The sequence below is a fragment of the Loxodonta africana genome, chromosome 11, assembly GCF_030014295.1.
Source record: "Loxodonta africana isolate mLoxAfr1 chromosome 11, mLoxAfr1.hap2, whole genome shotgun sequence".
Classification (NCBI taxonomy): Eukaryota; Metazoa; Chordata; class Mammalia; order Proboscidea; family Elephantidae; genus Loxodonta; species Loxodonta africana.
Genome location: NC_087352.1, coordinates 61,123,720 through 61,145,846, shown reverse-complemented (window position 1 = coordinate 61,145,846; position 22,127 = coordinate 61,123,720). Strand labels below are relative to the sequence as shown.

The following is a 22,127-nucleotide window of genomic DNA, read 5'->3' as shown; positions in this document are numbered from 1 at the left end:
CCAAAGGAATCTGCCTTTTTGGTAGGTTATTTTGGGCTTTTAATATTATTTTCGGATTTAAAACCTAAAAATCGGTGGTTAGACCTTTGCAATCTTCGGCCCAGGCATTCGTTACACATTAATTTTCGTCTTTTGAATCGACCTTGTGGTTGCCCTGCGCAACCACGTGGGTAGTGGAACTTGCTGAGAAGCCGTTTCCAAGCCCCATTCAGGGTGCAAGATGCTGTTGGCGTCACCCGGTCCGGGGGCGCAGCCATGAAGCGGGCTGATAGTGTCGGTTCCGGGACTGGAGCTGCGAAACCATGGTGCGGTAGCAACAGTGAACAGCTATTCCCCGCCCCCTCCCCCTGGGCTGGCCACCTGGACAGCGTCTCCTGCCAAAGCCTTCTGAGTCGAAAACTCAGGGCAATCTGAATTTTTCACAAACACACACACTAAAAGAAATCCGTATGTGAATTAGAATAAATTGCTTAAAAATTGTAACAGGAAGTTTGAGTAAAGTGGTTGTCTCTCCTACCAAAAAGAATGGTGCAGAATCAGAAGTGTCACTCCAGACTAAACTAGGTTCAAGTTTTCCTCTACCAGGAACTAATTTTATGACATTGAGATTTCTATTTTCTCACCTGGAGACGATGAAAAGAATACTTTCCATACCTACCCAATAGGATTGAGGAGAGACCTTTCTTCTCCCACGGAATCTTTGTGATATCGAGATTTTTGTGATAACCACAGAATATTTTGTGATGTTGGGTATTTTGCCGTAGTGGGCACTGAAAGCATTGCCTTTGCTTGTAACTGTTCCGGAGAGTATCTTCTGCTCCATCCAGATCCGCTCATCAAAATCTTGGTTTAGCCCAAAACCTTAATATGGGTGGTGCACATGAACATCTGGGTTAAAAGGGTTATCTTCTGAAAGATGACTTGCAAATGCTTGGTCAGCAATCCCTTTCTCTAATATTCTACTTCCTTTTTGGGGTGACACTATCCTTCTCCTGGTAATGAGGTGTAGGAATAGGCTAAGAGCCAGGAAAAAAATGTGGTTGGTTAAACAAAATTGTAGGGAAATTTTGCAAAATTTGTAGTGATGAAAATGAAGAACATAAAGGTAGCATTTTTCCCATACTTAGGAGCTGCCCCAATTTATCTGATATTTGGTTACTGAACAGAGATATATTTGAAACAAAAAAATAAGCAAACCATGTAACATGGTATTGAATCGCTGGTAAGATTCCTTTAAAAAGAAAGATTTTGGTCTCAACCCACCTGGATCAAAGGAGAATGAAGAACACCAAGGTCACACGATAACTATGAGCCCAAGAGACAGAAAGGGCCACAGGAACCAGAGACTTACATCATCCTGAGACCAGAAGAACTAGATGGTGCCCGGCCACAACCCATGACTGCCCTGACAGGGAGCACAACAGAAAACCCCTGAGGGAGCAGGAGAGCAGTGGGATGCAGGCCCCAAATTCTCGTAAGACCAGACTTAATGGTCTGACTGAGACTAGAGGAATCCCGGCGGTCTTGGTCCCCAAACCTTCTGTTGGCCCAGGACAGGAATCATTCCTGAAGACAACTCATCAGACATGGAAGGGACTGGACAATGGGTAGGAGAGAGATGCTGATGAAGAGTGAGCTACTTGTATCAGGTGGACACTTGAGACTGTGTTGGCATCTCCTGTCTGGAGGGGAGATGGGAGGGTAGAGAGGGTTAGAAACTGGCAAAATTGTCAAGAAAGGAGAGACTGATAGGGCTGACTCATTAGGGGGAGAGGAAGTGGGAGTATGGAGTAAAGTGTATATAAGCTTATATGTGACAGACTTGATTTGTAAACGTTCACTTAAAGCTCAATAAAAATTATTTAAAAAAGAAAGATTTTATTATTTTAAATATACACATGACTTAGAAGATATTTGGTACTAAATCTAATCCACAATTTGATATTAAACCACACATCACAGGAAGGTGAGAACACTAACCTTCTTCAATCTGGCCTAATGCAACATAGTATCTACAGTGTTTTGGAATGTTGCAGGCAGCAGTGTGTTGTAACGTAAGGAGGCTGAGTAGCCTACTGGCGTTTGTGGCCTAACCTAGGTTAAACCATTTAATCCCTGTGTTTTTTTTAATATGAAAGTAGGTAAAATAATCTGTCTCACCCATTTTACAGAGTTCCCGCAAAAATGAAAGACGAATACGAAAACATGTTTTTTTTAAAAAAAAAAAAAACCTATGCACTGCTGTATAAGTACAAGGAAACTCTCACAGTGTTAACTACAGCGTGATGGAGGGAGCTGAGGGAACTTCAGGTAAGGCAAGAAATGAATGGAAGAATGGTTGAACGACGGTGAAGGTACCAGCAGAAGAATGCAGTTAGCACATTTTAAATTCTCCTGCAGCATTTACCGCCCTGGTAGTGGGAAATAATTGCAAAGATAGGATTGCTGCAGCTAAAATAGCACGCTTTAAATTCTCCTGAAGAATTTGGCTCCCTGGTAGTTGGAAATAACAGCAAAGGTGGAATTACTGCAGCTCATATTGCCAGTATAAAGTAAAATTTTAAGGTAATGTAATCAATGTGAACAAAAGACAAACATAATATGTTAACCGCCCCCAAAAGCTTCAGATAAAATTTTTTAAAGAAGTGATTGAAACTAGAAATAGAAACGTAAGGAAAAAGAAAAGAGCGTGATTCTGAGTGGCTCTCCCCGTCCTGGAGGAGATTAATTGCACAGAGGACAGAGAGGACTGGAAAACCGCACGGGAGAAAGGCTTCCGGTACTGCAGCCTTGGACCAACCCTGTCCAGGACCTAAGTGGCCTGGAGTCAGAGTAAAAACCACAACTCCCAGAAACGCCGAGTCTCAGGCAGGGGCTTGGCCACCGGCGTGTGGGCGGGACCTGGGGCGGCCCCGCCCCAAAAGCTAGTGGGGCGAGTCCTGGGAGAGGAGCATCTCGGGAAGTGGCGGGAGCGGCAGCTATGGAAGCAGAGCAGGAGAAAGAAGCGCGGGTATCTAGGGTCTCCTGGAAACAGGGTTTTTGACACACCTTCCGCTGACTGTGGGTTTCGCACGTTGGACTCCACCTCCTCGGCACTACGTCTACATTTCTTTGCCCTTACTTTCACACGTCCATCTTCAGTGCTGCCCGCAGCATCTGCGAGCCCCGTGTCGTTTAGATCCTCCAGGAAAGGGCGGTCTCTTTCCGGGCCTTCCCTCGCTTGTACTCGGGCTGGGACAGGCGTTTAGTGAACCCCCTAGTACGAATCCCCTCCCAACAGACTGGAGTGGGACTGCTGAACTCAGACCTACCTGCCAACCAATCCTCGCCCTTCTCTGCTGTTCCCTCCAAGAATTTCCACACCTGAGCTGCTTGTGTGCCCCACATCCCAGCTGGGCGCTTATGGGCACTGAGGGGGTTATGTTGGGGACAACAAGTGTTGGAGACAAGACTTTCGTTCTGCACGTATAATAATGCTTTCACATCTGTATATATTGAGCTTTACGGTTTTTCTAGTGATGCAAATTATTAACCTAAACTACTGTTTGTAGCTTTGGGAGAGAATGTATTGTTCTCCAGTAATATTGACTCTTCTCCCGTTGGCATTGTACTTACTTTTAGATTTTTAGTTTATTTCCTGACATCTCTTACCTGCCTCAGACAAGTTAGGATGTGAAGTGGATGCCAGGATATTCATGGAAAACATCTAGTTTGCTTTTGGTAACTTCTCTGTCACATTTGCTGTGGGCCATTCCACTGAACAAAACTTGTAATGTCTGCCTTCCTTTTAATGGTTAGGTTGCTGCCTGGTTGAAAAAAATATTTGGAGATCATCCCATTCCACAATATGAGGTGAATCCAAGGACCACAGAGATTCTGTATCACCTTTCAGAGCGCAACAAGGCCCGGGACAGGGATGTCTCCCTGGTAACAGAGGACTTGAAACAGAAAGCAAGTGAATATGAATCAGAAGGTGAGATTACTTCCAGAGTTTGAAGAGAATAACTAAAGGTGACCACATTTTGTAACCTTAAAGAAGATTAATTTACTGTAGACTACTTGTCAGCATTGCTTCTTTATTTTACACAGATTTTCTTCCACTCTGTTGTCATAGTAACTTTCTACATCCTAAATCTCATGACAGTATACACTTGCTTAAATATTTTATTGGTACTCTGACAGCAAAACAGTAAGTCCTAAAAGAGTTGTCATACTTGAGGGGTGCTACTGGCATCTAGTGGGTAGAAGCTAGAGATGTGGCTAAACATCCTCGATGCACAGAACAGCACCCCAAACAGAGAATTATCCAGCCCTAAAAATCAGTAGTGCCAAGTTGAAAAATTCCGGTGTGGAAAAATAATCACTTTTCTTAAGCTTTGGAAATCACCACCAAAACTACTTGACGTATTTGAAGCCATGCCTGAATTCTTTGAAATGAATGATCAGATTAGAATAAAAATATACAAACAGAATGTGTGATTCCCCAACCCCAAACCCACTGCTGTCAAGTCTGTTCTAACTCATAGCAACCCATAGGGTTTCCAAGGCTATAAATCTCTAAGGAGGCAGACTGCTACATCTTTCTCCCATGGAGCCACTGGTGGTTTTGAATTACCTACCTTTTGGTTAGCAGTCAATTGCTTTAACCACTGCACCACTGGGGCTCCTTGTATAAGTAATTAGGCTCCAGCAGTTCTAAGTTTGTGCCCAAGAGTATGTGGCCAAACTCGAAGGATAAAAACCGTCTAGGGTGTACGGTGGCATTTACTGCCATGCAGTGGCTTTGAAAACTCTGGGAGTCTATGAGAAGAACTCAACTTAATACCTGTTATAGTCTGTTTGTTAGGCATATGTGAATATCAATAGAAAAGATTATTACTCTATACTCAGGTTTACTTTAGTGTTAGAGAAATGTAAAGACCATACTTGTACTATCTGGGGAATATCAGAGAATGATTAAATACCCCACTCCCCAAAAAAGCCCTCTAGTACAGCACTACAGCACTGGGTTTTTGGGTTAGTACAGCACATTTATGTACATAACATATACAAACATATATGTATTTTTGAAGGTTGAATATATTGAATCTTAAATTTAAAAAGCCACACAATACTGGCATTGTTGGTCACTGTGATATATTTGAATGGCTTATCATCAGTATGTCTCTACATTTTTCTGAAGTAGATGAAGTTTTCAAGAACAAATTCTTCAAAGTTTTTCATGGAAAATAGTAAAATACTTTATGCAGGATGAATCCAGGCAATATTTTCCAGAAGGGAAGCCCAAAACTCACATTTAGAAGACATTTTTCCAGCAATATTTAGTCGTGGTCACTCTGCCAAGAGGACTTGTTTTTTTAAACTCATGTTCAAGTTCAGCAATAGCTTCTTGAAATCAAGAATTAGTAAAATAGCCTCCTGGGGGGAATGGGGTTGATGGCCAAGGGGAAGAGGTTTCTTTCTAAGGCAGGGAAAATGTCCTAAAATGGATCGTAGTGATGGTCACACAGCTCTGATTATACTTCAAGCCACTGAATTGTATTCTTTAGTTGTTTGTTTAGCTATTATTTTTTAAGTCTTATTCAGATGTAATTCAAATACTTTGTGGTATTTGAATTACATCTGAATAAGACTTAAAAAATAAAAATAATAATAATCTTAGTCACCATGAAACTCTTATATGTTTTCAGCTAAGCATCTTCAAGACCTTCTCATGGAGAGTGTGGATTTTTCCCCTGCCAGTCTCTCTAGCACAGGTTCCAGGTATCTGAATGCTTTGGTCGACATTGCAGTGGTGCTTGAAACAAAGGATACCTCACTAACTAGGTAATTCTTGTGACAATTTTCATTTCTGCCATCATATTTGCTAACGACTTTTTAGTTCTTTCTGTAACTCTACCTAAAAATTAATAATAAATGCAAAAATACTGAATTTAGTTAACTCCTTATCTTTGCTAGTGAGTATAGTTCCAGATAAATTTGGGCATTGGTTAATTTTTACTATTTTCTTCTTCCAGGATTAGGTTTCTAAGGTTGGATCTCAGGTATATGTGGGGAGGGATTAGGTATCACACTGTTCCCCATAAACAAGAAAAGCAGTAGAATAATAAAATCTGTTAAGAAAACATTCTGCATCCCACTTTGGAGAGTGGCTTCTGGGGTCTTAAACACTAGCAAGCGGCCAGCTAAGATGCATCAATTGGTCTCAACCCACCTGGAGCAAAGGAGAATGAAGAACACCAAAGACACAAGGTAATTATGAGCCCAAGAGTCAGAAAGGGCCACACATAAACCAGAGACTACATCAGCCTGAGACCAGAAGAACTAGATGGTGCCTGGCTAGAACCAATGACTGCCCTGACGGGGAACACAACAGAGAACCCCTGAGGGAGTAGGAGAGCAGTGGGATGCAGACTTCAAATTCTTGTAAAAAGACCAGACTTAATGGTCTGACTGAGACTAGAAGGACCCCGGAAGTTATGGTCCCCAGACCTTCTGTTAGCCCAAGACTGGAACCATTCCCAAACCCAACACTTCAGACAGGGATTGGACTGGACTGTAGGATAGAAAATGATACTGGTGAGGAGTGAGCTTCTTGGATCAAGTAGACATATAAGACTGTGGGGATCTCCTGTCTGGAGGGGAGACGAGAGGGCAGAGGGGGTCAGAAGCTGGCTGAATGGACACGAAAATAGGGAGTAGAGAAAAGGAGTGTGCTGCCTCACTAGGGGGAGAGCAGCTAGGTGTATATAGCGAGGTGTATATAAATATGAGAGGCTGACTTGATTTGTAAACTTTCACTTAAAGCACAATAAAAAAAAACATATATATGTATACCTAAAAAAAAGAAAAGCAATAGACTAAATGATCTGGCTGAGAGTAGTAAATTTTGGTTATGTCCCTACCCTGTTGAGTGTAGTAGGTTAGGGTTACTCATTTCTTATATCAGACATTTCAACTATATAATGACCCAGGAGCCCTAGTGGTGCAGTGGTTAAGAGCTACAGCTGCTAACCAAATGGTCGGCAGTTCAAATCCACCACACCAGCCGCTCCTTGGAAACCTTATGGGGGCAGTTTTCCTCTGTCCTATAGGGTCACTGTGAGTTGGAATCGTCTCAACAGTAATAGGTTTGATTTTTGGTTTAATGACACAGGAGCCGATTAACAAATAAGCAAGGTATACAAGGGCTAACAGTAAGCAAGGTAGCAGGGGCTTAATTGTGTTTACTTACTAATCTCTAGTGCACAGTTTCACCTGGAGATGTGAAAAACAGGTGAAATTGTGCATTACAGACTAGTACATAAGTGCAAGTAAGTGGTGCATACCTTGCTTATTGGGTAATCCATCCCTGTTAAATGATATGATTCATCCAACAACCCTAAAGGAAAACTGAGGCTCAAAGATAAATAACCTTTCCAAGCTAGTAAATGGGGTTTAAACCCAGTCTGACTCCACAGTCCATATGACTATTACTGGTGGCCATATTTTAGCTACGACTACCCCTCCAACTTGCCATTATAATGAGAGAACTGCACAGCTGTTTTGTTTAATGGTGTATACAAACCCAGTACCCAGGCAGTGTTTTTTTTTTTTTCATTTTTAATGGCATATATAAGGGCTTAGACTTTATATATATGCTCAAAGAGAGGTGTTTTAACTAAAAGGACGTGTAGGCTGTATGGCGGCAGAAATCTTACCTTGAATTCAGTTCAGCAGACACCAAGTACCAGTTACATTCCAGGCATTATTGCTATAAGCATGGGGAGGCAGAGATGAATAGTAAGTACAAGGACATCTCTGTTCAGAGTCAAATAAGGAATATGGACAAACTGTGATACAGTGTGACAGCTTCAACAATACGAGAAAGTACAAGCTTGGCAGCACACAGAAAGGAATAGTAAATTCTAGAATGGGAGGAAATTTTACCTGAGTTTTGAAGGACAGAAATTTGCCAGCTGAGGAAGGGCATTCTAGGGAATGGGGAGAGCTTATAAAAAATGCATAGAGGTATGAAACATAGTGCTTATGTAAGAATCTACACGGAGATAAAAAATTGTTAGAAATGAGAGATACTGTAGTTATTTTCCTTAATGTCCATTTATATGACCAGATTCTTTTTTTAGTTTTATCCCTGCAGTGAATGATTTGACCTCTGATCTTTTTCGCACCAAGTACAAAAATGAAGAAATAGAGCTTGAGTTGGCAAAACTTGGAAAAAACCTAACTGCAACTTTAGTATTAGAAAAACATCTACAAGAGTAAGTGATTGAGTTGGAAGTTGTTTCCTAGGGCTGCCATACCAAATTACCACAAGCTGGGTGGCTTCAAACAACAGAAGTCTATTCTCTCACAGTTCTGGAGACTAGAAGCCCAAAATCAAAGAGTTGGCATGGCCACACTTGCCTCCAAGGCTCTCGGGGAGAATCTTTCCTTGTCTCTTCCGGCTTCTGGTCGGCTCCTGGCATTCCTTGGCTTGTAACAACATAAGTCCCACCTTGGCCTCTGTCTTCCATGGCCTCCTTGTGGGAAGACCTGTGTCTCTGTGTATCCTTCTGTCTCTTATAAGGACTCTGTCATTGGATTTAGGGCCTGGGTTGCTATGAGTCGGAATCAGTTCGACTGCAGTGAGTTTTTTTACGTCCAGTATGGAGCCCTGGTGGCATAGTGGTTAAGTGCTCAGCTGCTAGTGAAAAGGTCAGCAGTTCAAAATCCACCAGCTGCTCCTTGGAAACTATGGGGCAGTTCTAGTCTGTCCTATAGAGTCATTATGAGTCAGAATTGACTTGACAGCAACAGGTTTAGTTTTTTTATGTCTAATATGATCTGATCTCAATACTTTTTTTTAAATTACATCTGCACAAACCCTATTTCCAAATCAGCTCACACTCTGAGGTTGTGAGTAACGTGAATTTTTGGAGACACTATTTAACGCATTACAGAAGCGGTATCAATTAATGTCAGATTCATTGTGACCAATGGTATGATTTAAAATAATACATGAGGAAATGGAGCCCAAAAAATGTTTTTTGAAGTAGAAAATGGAGGTGGGAGGGTGAGTTCAGAGTTTCACTGTTTACATAATTTCTTATCTTTTGTTATTATTACAATTAACGTAGGTTTTATAATTTTTTAAATATATGTGAATACTTTCATTTATAAAACTTCTAAAGTACTATGCCACTTAAAGTCAAATACTATTTTTTTGCCTTTTCTGACTATAACTGTGGTATCTCTCTTTTGATGCTATGGATCTTATTTGTTGCCCCAGATATTACATATAGAAATAATTTGGTGGTATAGAAATTCATTCAGCAAATATTCACGTCATATTTAGTAGAGAGGCCTTTGGCACCTCTGCATTTCGGACTGTCTTTTGGATATATTAAATCATTCTTTTTGCTGTTGTTAAAAGTATGCCCAGCAAAACATACACTAATTCAACAATTTCTACATATACAATCCAGGGACACTGATTACATTCTTCATGTTACGTAACCAATCCTGCCCTCCTTTTCTGAATTGTTCCTCCCCCATTAGCATGAACTCACTGCCCCCTAAAACTAAACTGCTTTTTTAAAGCAGATTTCCTTTCTCCAACTATATTTTATATAGGTTAATCTTAAAATTATTTTGTATACTTTGAGATAAATTCCAGCTGGCCATGCACAGGGGCCAATGACCTGGAAGAATGTATGGTAGCTAGACTGGGATGTGAAATTTATGGGATATAATCCATCAGGTAGGTTGTCTCCTCTTCACTGATCCAGAGTTGCACCCAAACAGTAGTAGAGTTTGCTTTTAGAATAATCTCACCGAAAGGAAGAAAATGTTTTTAACTTTACTTTTTGAAGGGATCTTAAGAAGGCAGAGCAACATCTCTCTACAGAAAGGGCCAGAGTTGACCATCGTCTTCAGAACATGGACTTCCTAAAAGCAAAATCAGAGGAGTTCAGATTTGGAATCAAAGCCACAGAGGTTTGTATGAAGGACTAAATACAGTGAGTTTGCCGTTACACCTTCTCCGTCACAACCAGGCAGTATTATTATTCCCTTTTTACAGATGAGAGAGCTAAGGCACAGAGGACATAGGTAATTTGCCCATTGTCACATAGCTACTTAGCAGCATATCCAGGTCCAAATGCAGGTGCTCAGGCTGCAAAGCTCAGGCTCTTAAGCATTGCAGCCATATGGAAGTGATTCATAGATAACATAAAAGCGCTTGGATATACGTACAGTTTTTTAATCTATGCCTCATAGATTCTCTTTACTGTTGTATATGTTGAAAACGTTTATGATGGTCACTTTGAAAATACTTTTTTTCACTGAACCGTCATTTTGTAATTGTAGGAGCAACTTTTAGCCAGAGGCATGGATGCTTCTCTCTCTCACCAGTCACTAGTGACACTATCAGAGGTGAGCTTATTTTAACCTAATTCACCTTTTTTAAAAATACTTATCCACAATCTCTTTTTCATTTGTTTCTTTTTACAGAAATCTTATTCACTATTAAACTGATCTTTTTTCTTTACTTTTGTACTTTATATTCTTTATATCCTTCTTACTTGTTTAGCTGTATATCTCTTCACATTTGGTTTCCTGTACTTATTACCGTAGACTAGAAACTCTTTGCCACAGTCAGTTATATGTTATCGGTTTATTAAGTCCACCATCTAGGTACTCATCTGTTTCAATGTACAGTAAAAATGCAGACCCCAAAACTCCTATAGTTTCCAAATGCAATTCTGGGTTTTCAGATTGTATAAGGGTTTTGGAAACCCTGGTGATGTAGTGGTTAAGAGCTACAGCTGCTAACCAAAAGGTTGACCATTTGAGTCCGCCAGGCACTCCTTGGAAACCCTACGGGGCGGTTCCACTCTGTCCTGTAGGATCACTATGAGTCAGAATCAGCTCGACAGCAATGGGTTTGGTTTTTTTAGTAAGGGTTTTATCTATTTTGGAAAAGTGAGAAATAGGGGTTTTTGTTTTAGTTTATTATTCTTAAAATTTTTTTCTACTTTGATTCTTGGAATCTAAAGTTGACTGTTCATAAATTTGTATTTGAGACTCTGGTTGTTCCCTTATATTCTGACTCCTCTTAATCACATTCTTTTGTGTTCCTACACAGTTTACTTAAATTCTAATCTTAATTAATACTTAAATCCTACTCTTAATAAATGGAACTTTAACTTTCCTATGTAAGTATCCGGTAAACATTTTTTCCATTGGAACTGAGTTCGTCTATCCATTTATCTTTGAGACTGTTTATTGGATATATTATTTTAAAATATCCTAATTTTAATGCGTTATTGTGTTTTATTTCAGAAATGGGCTGTATTTAGTTACATTGCAAATGTCTCTGTTACTCTGTGACTCTTTATATGTTTTACCCCCAGAAACTGGCAGAACTAAAACAACAGACTAAACCTTTGAAGAAAAAATTGGAATCTTATTTAGATTTAATGCCGGTAATTATTCTTATGAATTTTTTTTTTTTTTTTAAAAAGGTCATCCCCTCCAGCTTCCGCCAAGGGTACTACATATTCATGAAAATAGTGGGTCCACGTTTAGGGATTTAAAGTCAGTTGTGAGTTTCAGTATTGCATGTACGTTGGATATACTCTCTGTAAGGTTTTTTGCCTTTTGAAAAACATTATTGTGTTTTTCCCCTTGAGTCAAATTGAGGCAATATAACCTTTCCTTGTTTTATTTGTCTTTAAAAGAATCCATCTCTTGCCCAAGTGAAAATTGAAGAAGCAAGGAGAGAATTGGTAAGTAATTCCATGTTTTCCTTCTGATTTTTTCCTAAATAAACTAAATACCGATACAGCTAAAGCGCCCTTCATCCTTTTTTTTTTCCTTCCTCCTCAGAGGTAAACCACAGTCCCAAAGTTGCTATGTGTCATTCCAATGTGTGTTTTAGTAATTTTTTGGCATGTGTGTATATATTTTTTTTCCATTAAAAATACATGTTTTATGTCCTTAAAGTTTGAGAGTGTAGACTATTATAAGCAAAAGGAATTACAGAGACAAAAGAGCTGAAAAATGGAGGACTTTTCCAAGCCACAGCAAATGATGAGGAGTATCATAAACTAGTCAAGGGTATGCAAGAGAAGACAGCGTTGAAAAGGTCAACTGGTTTATAATATAAAGGGCCTTACCTATTAAAAATGATTGAGCTTGGAGGCTGTCGGGAACCATGGAAAGTTTTTTTTTCTTTTCTTTAAGCTGAGAAGAAATGTGATCAAAGCTGTGCTTTTTAATCAGGCCAGTGCTTTAGGAAGATTATTCTGGAAGCAGTGTATAGGGTGGATCAGAGAAGAGAGAAGGGAAATTACAGAAACCAGCTGGCTTATTTAGGCCAGATGAGATGGAATGAGGACAGTGACAATGAGAATAGAAAAGAGTTGATGCGAGAGACATTGTGGAAGTCTGTTGCTTGAGGAGTAAAGATCAGAAAAATCTATTCATGTAGCCTTACACTGACTCAGGCCTCTAAAGAGTTTTTTCCCCTTGAAATGTTTATTAGAATCAGTAGTCTGAAAACTTGTTTTTTGGTGGTGGGGGGAGGCGTTTGGGAAGTGTAAAAGTAAGGGAATGGTGAAAAGCATATTTAATATTTGTAGTAGTATTTTTTTTAATTTCAGTTTTTTTTTTTGTGGTCTTAAAGCATAACTTTTATTTATTTTTTTTTTATTAACTTTTATTAAGCTTCAAGTGAACGTTTACAAACCCAGTCAGTCTGTCACATATAAGTTTACATACATCTTACTCTGTACTCCCACTTGCTCTCCCCCTCTTGAGTCAGCCCTTTCAGTCTCTCCTTTCGTGACAATTTTGCCGGCTTCCCTCTCTCTCTATCCTCCCATCCCCCCTCCAGACAAGAGTTGCCAACACGATCTCAGGTGTCCACCTGATATAATTAGCTCACTCTTCATCAGCGTTTCTCTCCCACCCGCTGACCAGTCCCTTTCATGTCTGATGAGTTGTCTTTGGTGATGGTTCCTGTCCTGTGCCAACAGAAGGTCTGGGGACCATGGCCGCCGGGATTCCTCTAGTCTCAGTCAGACCATTAAGTTTGGTCTTTTTATGAGAATCTGGGGTCTGCATCCCACTGATCTCCTGCTCCCTCAGGGGTCCTCTGCTGTGCTCCCTGTCAGGGCAGTCATCAATTGTGGCCGGGCACCAACTAGTTCTTCTGGTCTCAGGGTGATGTAGGTCTCTGGTTCATGTGGCCCTTTCTGTCTCTTGGGCTCTTAGTTGTCGTGTGGCCTTGGTGTTCTTCATTTTCCTTTGCTCCAGGTGGGTTGAGACCAATTGATGCATCTTAGATGGCCGCTTGTTAGCATTTAAGACCCCAGACGCCACATTTCAAAGTGGGATGCAGAATGATTTCATAATAGAATTATTTTGCCAATTGACTTAGAAGTCCCTGCAAACCATGTTCCCCAGACCCCCGCCCCTGCTCTGCTGACCTTTGCAGCATTCATTTTATCCCGGAAACTTCTTTGCTTTTGGTCCAGTCCAATTGAGCTGACCTTCCATGTATTGAGTGTTGTCTTTCCCTTCACCTAAAGCAGTTCTTATCTACTGATTATTCAATAAAAAACCCTCTCCCACCCTCCCTCCCTCCCCCCGCTCGTAACCACAAAAGTATGTGTTCTTCTCAGGTTTACTATTTCTCAAGATCTTATAATAGTGGTCTTATACAATATTTGTCCTTTTGCCTCTGACTAATTTCACTCAGCATAATGCCTTCCAGGTTCCTCCATGTTATGAAATGTTTCACAGATTCATCACTGTTCTTTATCGATGCGTAGTATTCCATTGTGTGAATATACCACAGTTTATTGACCCATTCATCCGTTGACGGACACCTTGGTTGCTTCCAGCTTTTTGCTATTGTAAACAGAGCTGCAATAAACATGGGTGTGCATATATCTGTTTGTGTGAAGGCTCTTGTATCTCTAGGGTATATTCCGAGGAGTGGGATTTCTGGGTTGTATGGTAGTTCTATTTCTAACTGTTTAAGATAACGCCAGATGGATTTCCAAAGTGGTTGTACCATTTCACATTCCCACCAGCAGTGTATGAGAGTTCCAATCTCTCCGCAGCCTCTCCAACATTTATTATTTTGTGTTTTTTGGATTAATGCCAGCCTTGTTGGTGTGAGATGGAATCTCATTGTAGTTTTAATTTGCATTTCTCTAATGGCTAATGATCGAGAGCATTTTCTCATGTATCTGTTAGCTGCCTGAATATCTTCTTTGGTGAAGTGTGTGTTCATATCCTTTGCCCACTTTTTGATTGGGTTGTTTGTCTTTTTGTGGTTGAGTTTTGACAGAATCATGTAGATTTTAGAGATCAGGCGCTGGTCGGAGATGTCATAGCTGAAAATTCTTTCCCAGTCTGTAGGTGGTCTTTTTACTCTTTTGGTGAGGTCTTTAGATGAGCATAGGTGTTTGATTTTTAGGAGCTCCCAGTTATCTGGTTTCTCTTCATCATTTTTGGTAATGTTTTGTATTCTGTTTATGCCTTGTATTAGGGCTCCTAGGGTTGTCCCTATTTTTTCTTCCATGATCTTTATCGTTTTGGTCTTTATGTTTAGGTCTTTGATCCACTTGGAGTTAGTTTTTGTGCATGGTGTGAGGTATGGGTCCTGTTTCATTTTTTTGCAAATGGATATCCAGTTATGCCAGCACCATTTGTTAAAAAGGCTATCTTTTCCCCCAATTAACTGACTCTGGTCGTTTGTCAAATATCAGCAGCTTATACGTGGATGGATCTATATCTGGGTTCTCAATTCTGTTCCATTGGTCTATGTGCCTGTTGTTATACCAGTACCAGGCTGTTTTGACTACTGTGGCTGTATAATAGGTTCTGAAATCAGGTAGAGTGAGACCTCCCACTTTCTTCTTCTTTTTCAGTAATGCTTTACTTATCCGAGGCTTCTTTCCCTTCCATATGAAGTTGGTGATTTGTTTCTCCAACACTTTAAAAAATGACATTGGAATTTGGATCGGAAGTGCATTGTATGTATAGATGGCTTTTGGTAGAATAGACATTTTTACTATGTTAAGTCTTCCTATCCATGAGCAAGGTATGTTTTTCCACTTAAGTATGTCCTTTTCAACTTCTTGTAGTAGAGCTTTGTAGTTTTCTTTGTATAGGTCTTTTACATCCTTGGTAAGATTTATTCCTAAGTATCTTCTTGGGGGCTACTGTGAATGGTATTGATTTGGTTATTTCCTCTTCGGTGTTCTTTTTGTTGATGTAGAGGAATCCAAGTGATTTTTGTATGTTTATTTTATAACCTGAGACTCTGCCAAACTCTTCTATTAGTTTCAGTAGTTTTCTGGAGGATTCCTTAGGGTTTTCTGTGTATATAATCATGTCATCTGCAAATAGTGATAACTTTACTTCCTCCTTGCCAATCCGGATACCTTTTATTTCTTTGTCTAGCCTAATTGCCCTGGCTAGGACTTCCAGCACGATGTTGAATAAGAGCGGTGATAAAGGGCATCCTTGTCTGGTTCCCGTTCTCAAGGGAAATGCTTTCAGGTTCTCTCCATTTAGAGTGATATTGGCTGTTGGCTTTGCATAGATGCCCTTTATTATGTTGAGGAATTTTCCTTCAATTCCTATTTTGGTAAGAGTTTTTATCATAAATGGGTGTTGGACTTTGTCAAATGCCTTTTCTGCATCAATTGATAAGATCATGTGGTTTTTGTCTTTTGTTTTATTTATGTGATGGATTACATTAATGGTTTTTCTGATATTAAACCAGCCTTGCATACCTGGTATAAATCCCATTTGATCATGATGAATTATTTTTTTGATGTGTTTTTGGATTCTATTGGCTAGAATTTTGTTGAGAATTTTTGCATCTATGTTCATGAGGGATATAGATCTATAATTTTCTTTTTTTGTAATGTCTTTACCTGGTTTTGGTATCAGGGAGATGGTGGCTTCATAGAATGAGTTGGGTAGTATTCCGTCATTTTCTATGCTTTGGAATACCTTCAGAAGTAGTGGTGTTAACTCTTCTCTGAAAGTTTGGTAGAACTCTGCAGTGAAGCCGTCCGGGCCAGGGCTTTTTTTTGTTGGGAGTTTTTTGATTACCGTTTCAATCTCTTTTTTTGTTATGGGTCTATTTAGTTGTTCTACTTCTGAATGTGTTAGTTTAGGTAGGTAGTGTTTTTCCAGGAATTCATCCATTTCTTCTAGGTTTGCAAATTTGTTAGAGTACAATTTTTCATAATAATCTGAAATGATTCTTTTAATTTCATTTGGTTCTGTTGTGATGTGGTCCTTCTCGTTTCTTATTTGGGTTATTTGTTTCCTTTCCTGTATTTCTTTAGTCAGTCTAGCCAATGGTTTATCAATTTTGTTAATTTTTTCAAAGAACCAGCTTTTGGCTTTGTTAATTCTTTCAATTGTTTTTCTGTTCTCTAATTCATTTAGTTCAGCTCTAATTTTTATTATTTGTTTTCTTCTGGTGCCTGATGGATTCTTTTGTTGCTCACTTTCTATTTGTTCAAGTTGTAGGGACAGTTCTCTGATTTTGGCTCTTTCTTCTTTTTGTATGTGTGCATTTATTGATATAAATTGGCCTCTGAGCGCTTTTGCTGTGTCCCAGAGGTTTTGATAGGAAGTATTTTCATTCTCGTTGCTTTCTATGAATTTCCTTATTCCCTCCTTGATGTCTTCTATAACCCAGTCTTTTTTCAGGAGGGTATTGTTCAGTTTCCAAGTATTTGATTTCTTTTCCCTAGTTTTTCTGTTATTGATTTGTGGTTTTATTGCCTTGTGGTCTGAGAAGATGCTTTCTAATATTTCGATGTTTTGGACTCTGCAAAGTTTTGTTCTATGACCTAATATGTGGTTTATTCTAGAGAATGTTCCATGTGCACTAGAAAAAAAAGTATACTTTGCAGCAGTTGGGTGGAGAGTTCTGTATAAGTCAATGAGGTCAAGTTGGTTGATTGTTGTAAGTAGATCTTCCGTGTCTCTATTGAGCTTCTTACTGGATGTCCTGTCCTTCTCCGAAAGTGGTGTGTTGAAGTCTCCTACTATAATTGTGGAGGTATCTATCTCACTTTTCAATTCTGTTAAAATTTGATTTATGTATCTTGCAGCCCTGTCATTGGGTGCATAAATATTTAATAAGGTTATGTCTTCCTGATCAATTGTCCCTTTTATCATTATATAGTGTCCTTCTGTATCCTTTGTGGTGGATTTAAGTCTAAAGTCTATTTTGTCAGAAATTAATATTGCTACTCCTTTTTTGCTTATTGTTTGCTTGATATATTTTTTTCCATCCTTTGAGTTTTAGTTTGTTTGTGTCTCTGAGTCTAAGGTGTGTCTCTTGTAGGCAGCATATAGATGGATCGTGTTTCTTTATCCAGTCTGTGACTTTCTGTCTCTTTATTGGTGCATTTAGTCCATTTACATTCAGCGTAATTATAGATAAATAAGTTTTTAGTGCTGTCATTTTGATGCCTTTTTATGTGTGTTGTTGACAATTTCATTTTTCCACATACTTTTTTGTGCTGAGACGTTTTTCTTAGTAAATTGTGAGATCTTCATTTTCATAGTGTTTGACTTTATGTTAGTTGAGTCGTTATGTTTTTCTTGGCTTTTATCTTGAGTTATAGAGTTGTTATACCTTTTTGTGGTTACCTTATTATTTACCCCTATTTTTCTAAGTAAAAACCTAACTTGCATTGTTCTATATCACCTTGTATCACTCTCCATATGGCAGTTCAATGCCTCCTGTATTTAGTCCCTCTTTTTGATTATTGTGATCTTTTACCTATTGACTTCCATGTTTCCCTGTTATGTGTATTTTTTTTTTAATTAATTAATCTTAATTTGTTTGTTTTTGTGATTTCCCTGTTTGAGTTGATATCAGGACGTTCTGTTTTGTGTCCTTGTGTTGTGCTGATATCTGATATTATTGGTTTTCTGACCAAACAATATCCTTTAGTATTTCTTGTAGCTTTGGTTTGGTTTTTGCAAATTCTCTAAACTTGTGTTTATCTGTAAATATCTTAATTTCGCCTTCATATTTCAGAGAGAGTTTTGCTGGATATATGATCCTTGGCTGGCAGTTTTCCTCCTTCAGTGTTCTGTATATGTCATCCCATTCCCTTCTTGCCTGCATGGTTTCTGCTGAGTAGTCTGAACTTATTCTTATTGATTCTCCCTTGAAGGAAATCTTTCTTTTCTCCCTGGCTGCTTTTAAAATTTTCTGTTTATCTTTGGTTTTAGCGAGTTTGATGATAATATGTCTTGGTGTTTTTCTTTTTGGATCAATCTTAAATGGGGTTCGATGAGCATCTTGGATAGATATCCTTTCGTCTTTCATGATGTCAGGGAAGTTTTCTGTCAGGAGTTCTTCAACTATTTTCTCTGTGTTTTCTGTCCCCCCTCCCTGTTCTGGGACTCCAGTCACCCGCAGGTTATCCTTCTTGATAGAGTCCCACATGATTCTTAGGGTTTCTTCATTTTTTTTAATTCTTTTATCTGATTTTTTTTCAGCTATGTTGGTGTTGATTCCCTGGTCCTCCAGATGTCCCAGTCTGCATTCTAATTGCTTGAGTCTGCTCCTCTGACTTCCTATTAAAAAAAAATCTAATTCTGTAATTTTATTGTTAATCTTTTGGATTTCTACATGCTGTCTCTCTATGGATTCTTGCAACTTATTAATTTTTCCACTATGTTCTTGAATAATCTTTTTGAGTTCTTCAACAGTTTTATCAGTGTGTTCCTTGGCTTTTTCTGCAGTTTGCCTTATTTCATTTGTGATGTCTTGAAGCATTCTGTAAATTAGTTTTTTATATTCTGTATCTGATAATTCCAGGATTGTATCTTCATTTGGGAAAGATTCATAGATTGTTATGTATGTGATCGATTCACTTGTTTTTCCGTGTCTTTGTCGCAAGAGGGATCCGAGGTAGCGTCTGCCTAGTCCGCCATCTTGGCCCCGCCTCCCTAATTTCAGTTTTAATGGTTTTTTATTTGTTTGTTTTTGGCTTCCCTTATTTTAAATAGTATTTGAAGTTAGGATGCTTACTTTATGTGCTTATTTATACTATTTTTGCTATTCCTTTCATCCTTTAGGATGCCATTGAAGCTGAACTTACACAGAAAGTGGAGCTGATGAAACTGTGACCCAGCCAAATGAACATCGTTTTTTCCTAACAGGGGAAATTGAAAGGATTTCAAAGAATGTCTTTCCTCTTGGCATTCCTTAGTAACTTAATTTCTGTGCTCTTAGATGAGATAATAATGCCATTATTGATAGAATACTGGTTTCTGCTTGTATATTGCATTTTTGTGCCCAAATACAAAATAGTGTTTGTACTAAAAAGCATTCTCTCTCCATTTTTTTTTTTTTTTTTTTAAATAAAAAAGGCTTTTCTCTTGGTTGGCAATTTTCTCTGTTGCTGGTGGGTAAGTATCCTTCAACAGATGCATTAGGTGAACATCATGGCAGCTATCACACATCCGCTCAGTGGGTCAGGTGAAGTGAGAGGGAAGGTTCTGCGACTCCAGTTATGTTTCTCCCACTCCCTTCCCTCTCCTGGGTTCTGCTGTTGTCTTTTCTGATCAGCTCACCTGCCTACCTTGTGCCTCCCCTTCCCCCGAGTCTCTCTCACACTCCCATTCTGGAAATCCAGATCAATTGTTTTCCTTCCCCCAGGCTCCCTGTATATGGTCATCCACTGAAATATGACTATAAAGTCAGGATGTGTTTACCCTTTCACTGTAGTCATATTGACACACTGTACCAGAACCAGACTCATTGTCATCAAGTCAATTCTGGCACACTGTATGTGCACTTATTTAAATCACATATGACAGACAGCCTTTGAGTTTCTCAGGTTTCCACTCCCCAGAGTTAACAATTGTTAGGAGTTTATTTTATAAATGGGGGTCCTTCTCATCCAAGTATTCATTTTCTGAATTTCTGCAGTTAAGAGGTGGGATGGCAAGTAGAAGACAAAAATATTTGCTAACATGACAACTTAAGTGCCCATCAGTAGAGGAATAGATAAACAAATTATGGTACATACACACAGTGGAATACTATGCAACAATAAAGAAAAATGGCAAATCCACCAAACATCTAACAACATGGATGAACCTGGAGGGCATTATGTTGAGTGAAATAAGTCAGTTGCAAAAATACAAATATTGTATGAGACCACTGTTTTAAAAACTCGAGAAAAGTTCACACACAGAAAAAACATTCTTTCATGGTTACAAGGGTAGGGAGGGGAAATCACTGACTAGATAGACAAATGTTAACTTTGGTAAAGGGAAAGACACACAATATAGGGGAAGTCAGCACAACTTGACCAAGACAAAGGCATAGAAGCTTCACAGACACATCCAAACACCTTTAGGGACTGAGTTACTAGGGCTGAAGGCTGGGGACTATATTCTCGTGGCATATTCAGGTCAATTGGCATAACATAGTTCATAAAGAAAATGTTCTACATCCTACTTTGGTGAGTAGCATCTGGGGTCTTAAAAGCTTGTGAGCAGCCATCTAAGATACATCTATTGTTCCCATCCTATCCGGAGCAAAGGAGAATGAAGAAAACCAAAGACATAAGGAAAACATTACTCCAAAGGACTAACTGACCACATGAACACAGCTTCCACTAGCCTGAGCCCTGAAGAACTAGATGGTGCTGGGCTACCACCATAGACCACTCTAACAGGGATCACAATAGAGGGTCCCAGACAGAGCGGGAGAAAAATGTAGAACAAAATTCAAATTCACAAAAAAAGACCAGACTTACTGGTCTGACAGAGACTGGAGAAACCCCTAAGACTATGGCCCCTAGACACCCAGCTAACTCAGAACTGAAGCTACTCCCAAAGTGCACCTTTCAGCCAAAGATTAGACAAGCCTATAAAACAAACCAACACAAGTGAGGAATATGCTTCTTACCTAGTTCAATCAAGTATATGAGATCAAATGGGCAAAACCTGTCCAAAAGCAAAGACAAGAAGGCAGGAAGGGACAAGAAAACTGAACAAATACAGGGAAGCCAGGGTGGAAAAGGAAAGGGGGAGAGCGCTGACACAGGGATTGCAACCAATGTCACAAAACAATTTGTGTTTAAATTTTTGAATCAGAAACTAATTTGCACTGAAACCGACTGTCTTAGTCATCTAGTGCTGCCATAACAGAAATACCACAAGTGGATGGCTTTAACAAAGAGAAATTTATTTCCTCACAGTCTAGTAGGTTACAAGTCCAAATTCAGGGCGTCAGCTCCAGGGAGAGGCTTTCTCTCTCTGTCGGCTTTGGAGGAAGGCTTCTTCTGGTCTAGGAGCTTCTCAGGCAGAGGGACCCTGTGTCCAAAGGACAAGCTCTGCTCCTGGTGCTGCTTTCTGGTGGTATGAGGTCTCCAACTCTCTGCTTGTTTCCTTTTCCTTCTTTTCTCTTGAGATAAAAGGTGGTGCAGGCTACACCCCAGGGAAACTCCCTTTACATTGGATCCTTTTAACATAAAATTACAATGACAAAATGGAGGACAATGGCACAATACTGGGAATTATGGCCTAACCAAGTTAATACACACATTTTTGGGGAGACATAATTCAATCCATGACACTGACCTAATGCAAAATAAAATTAAGAAGGAAAAAAAACATTTGCTAACAAAAACTGAATCCCTTTTCTTAGCCCTATATTATAGCAAAGCTTTACCAATTTAAAATAGTGCGGTTTTGACACAAGAAATTAATTGAGCAGTTGGACGGTAAAATATAATGTCAAGAAATAGACCCGAATGTCCAATTACCCGGAGTTGGGCCATACTTCATAGGTTAAGGATACAGTCCTCCACAGGACTGCCCTTACTTTAGATACCAACTGCAAGCTTGGGGTCCCCAGACCACCCTTGCTTCTGATCAGCTGGCTACAAATTTGGAGGTTTCCACTACCCCCTCAGCAAATTCAATAATTTGCTCAAATGTCTCACAGAACTCAGGAAAGTTCATACTTAGTGATCATCATTTTGTTTTGGTAAAAATCAGAGTCAGCCAAAGGGCGAGATACATGAGGAGATGTCTGGGAGGTTTCCAAACACTAAACCCATTCA

The 22,127-nt window shown here is 39.3% G+C and overlaps 1 protein-coding gene across 1 annotated transcript; it reads left to right on the top strand.

The window, feature by feature from the left end:
• Positions 1–211: 211 nt before the first annotated feature.
• On the top strand, positions 212–19,401 carry HAUS1 (HAUS augmin like complex subunit 1). Its single transcript, XM_064294585.1, has 9 exons — positions 212–3,010; positions 3,799–3,973; positions 5,691–5,826; positions 8,127–8,261; positions 9,855–9,978; positions 10,351–10,416; positions 11,397–11,468; positions 11,724–11,771; positions 19,126–19,401. Exons 1-9 carry the CDS (start codon positions 2,981–2,983, stop codon positions 19,174–19,176), a joined length of 837 nt encoding a protein of 278 aa, XP_064150655.1. The 5' UTR covers positions 212–2,980; the 3' UTR covers positions 19,177–19,401.
• The last annotated feature ends 2,726 nt before the right edge of the window (positions 19,402–22,127 follow it).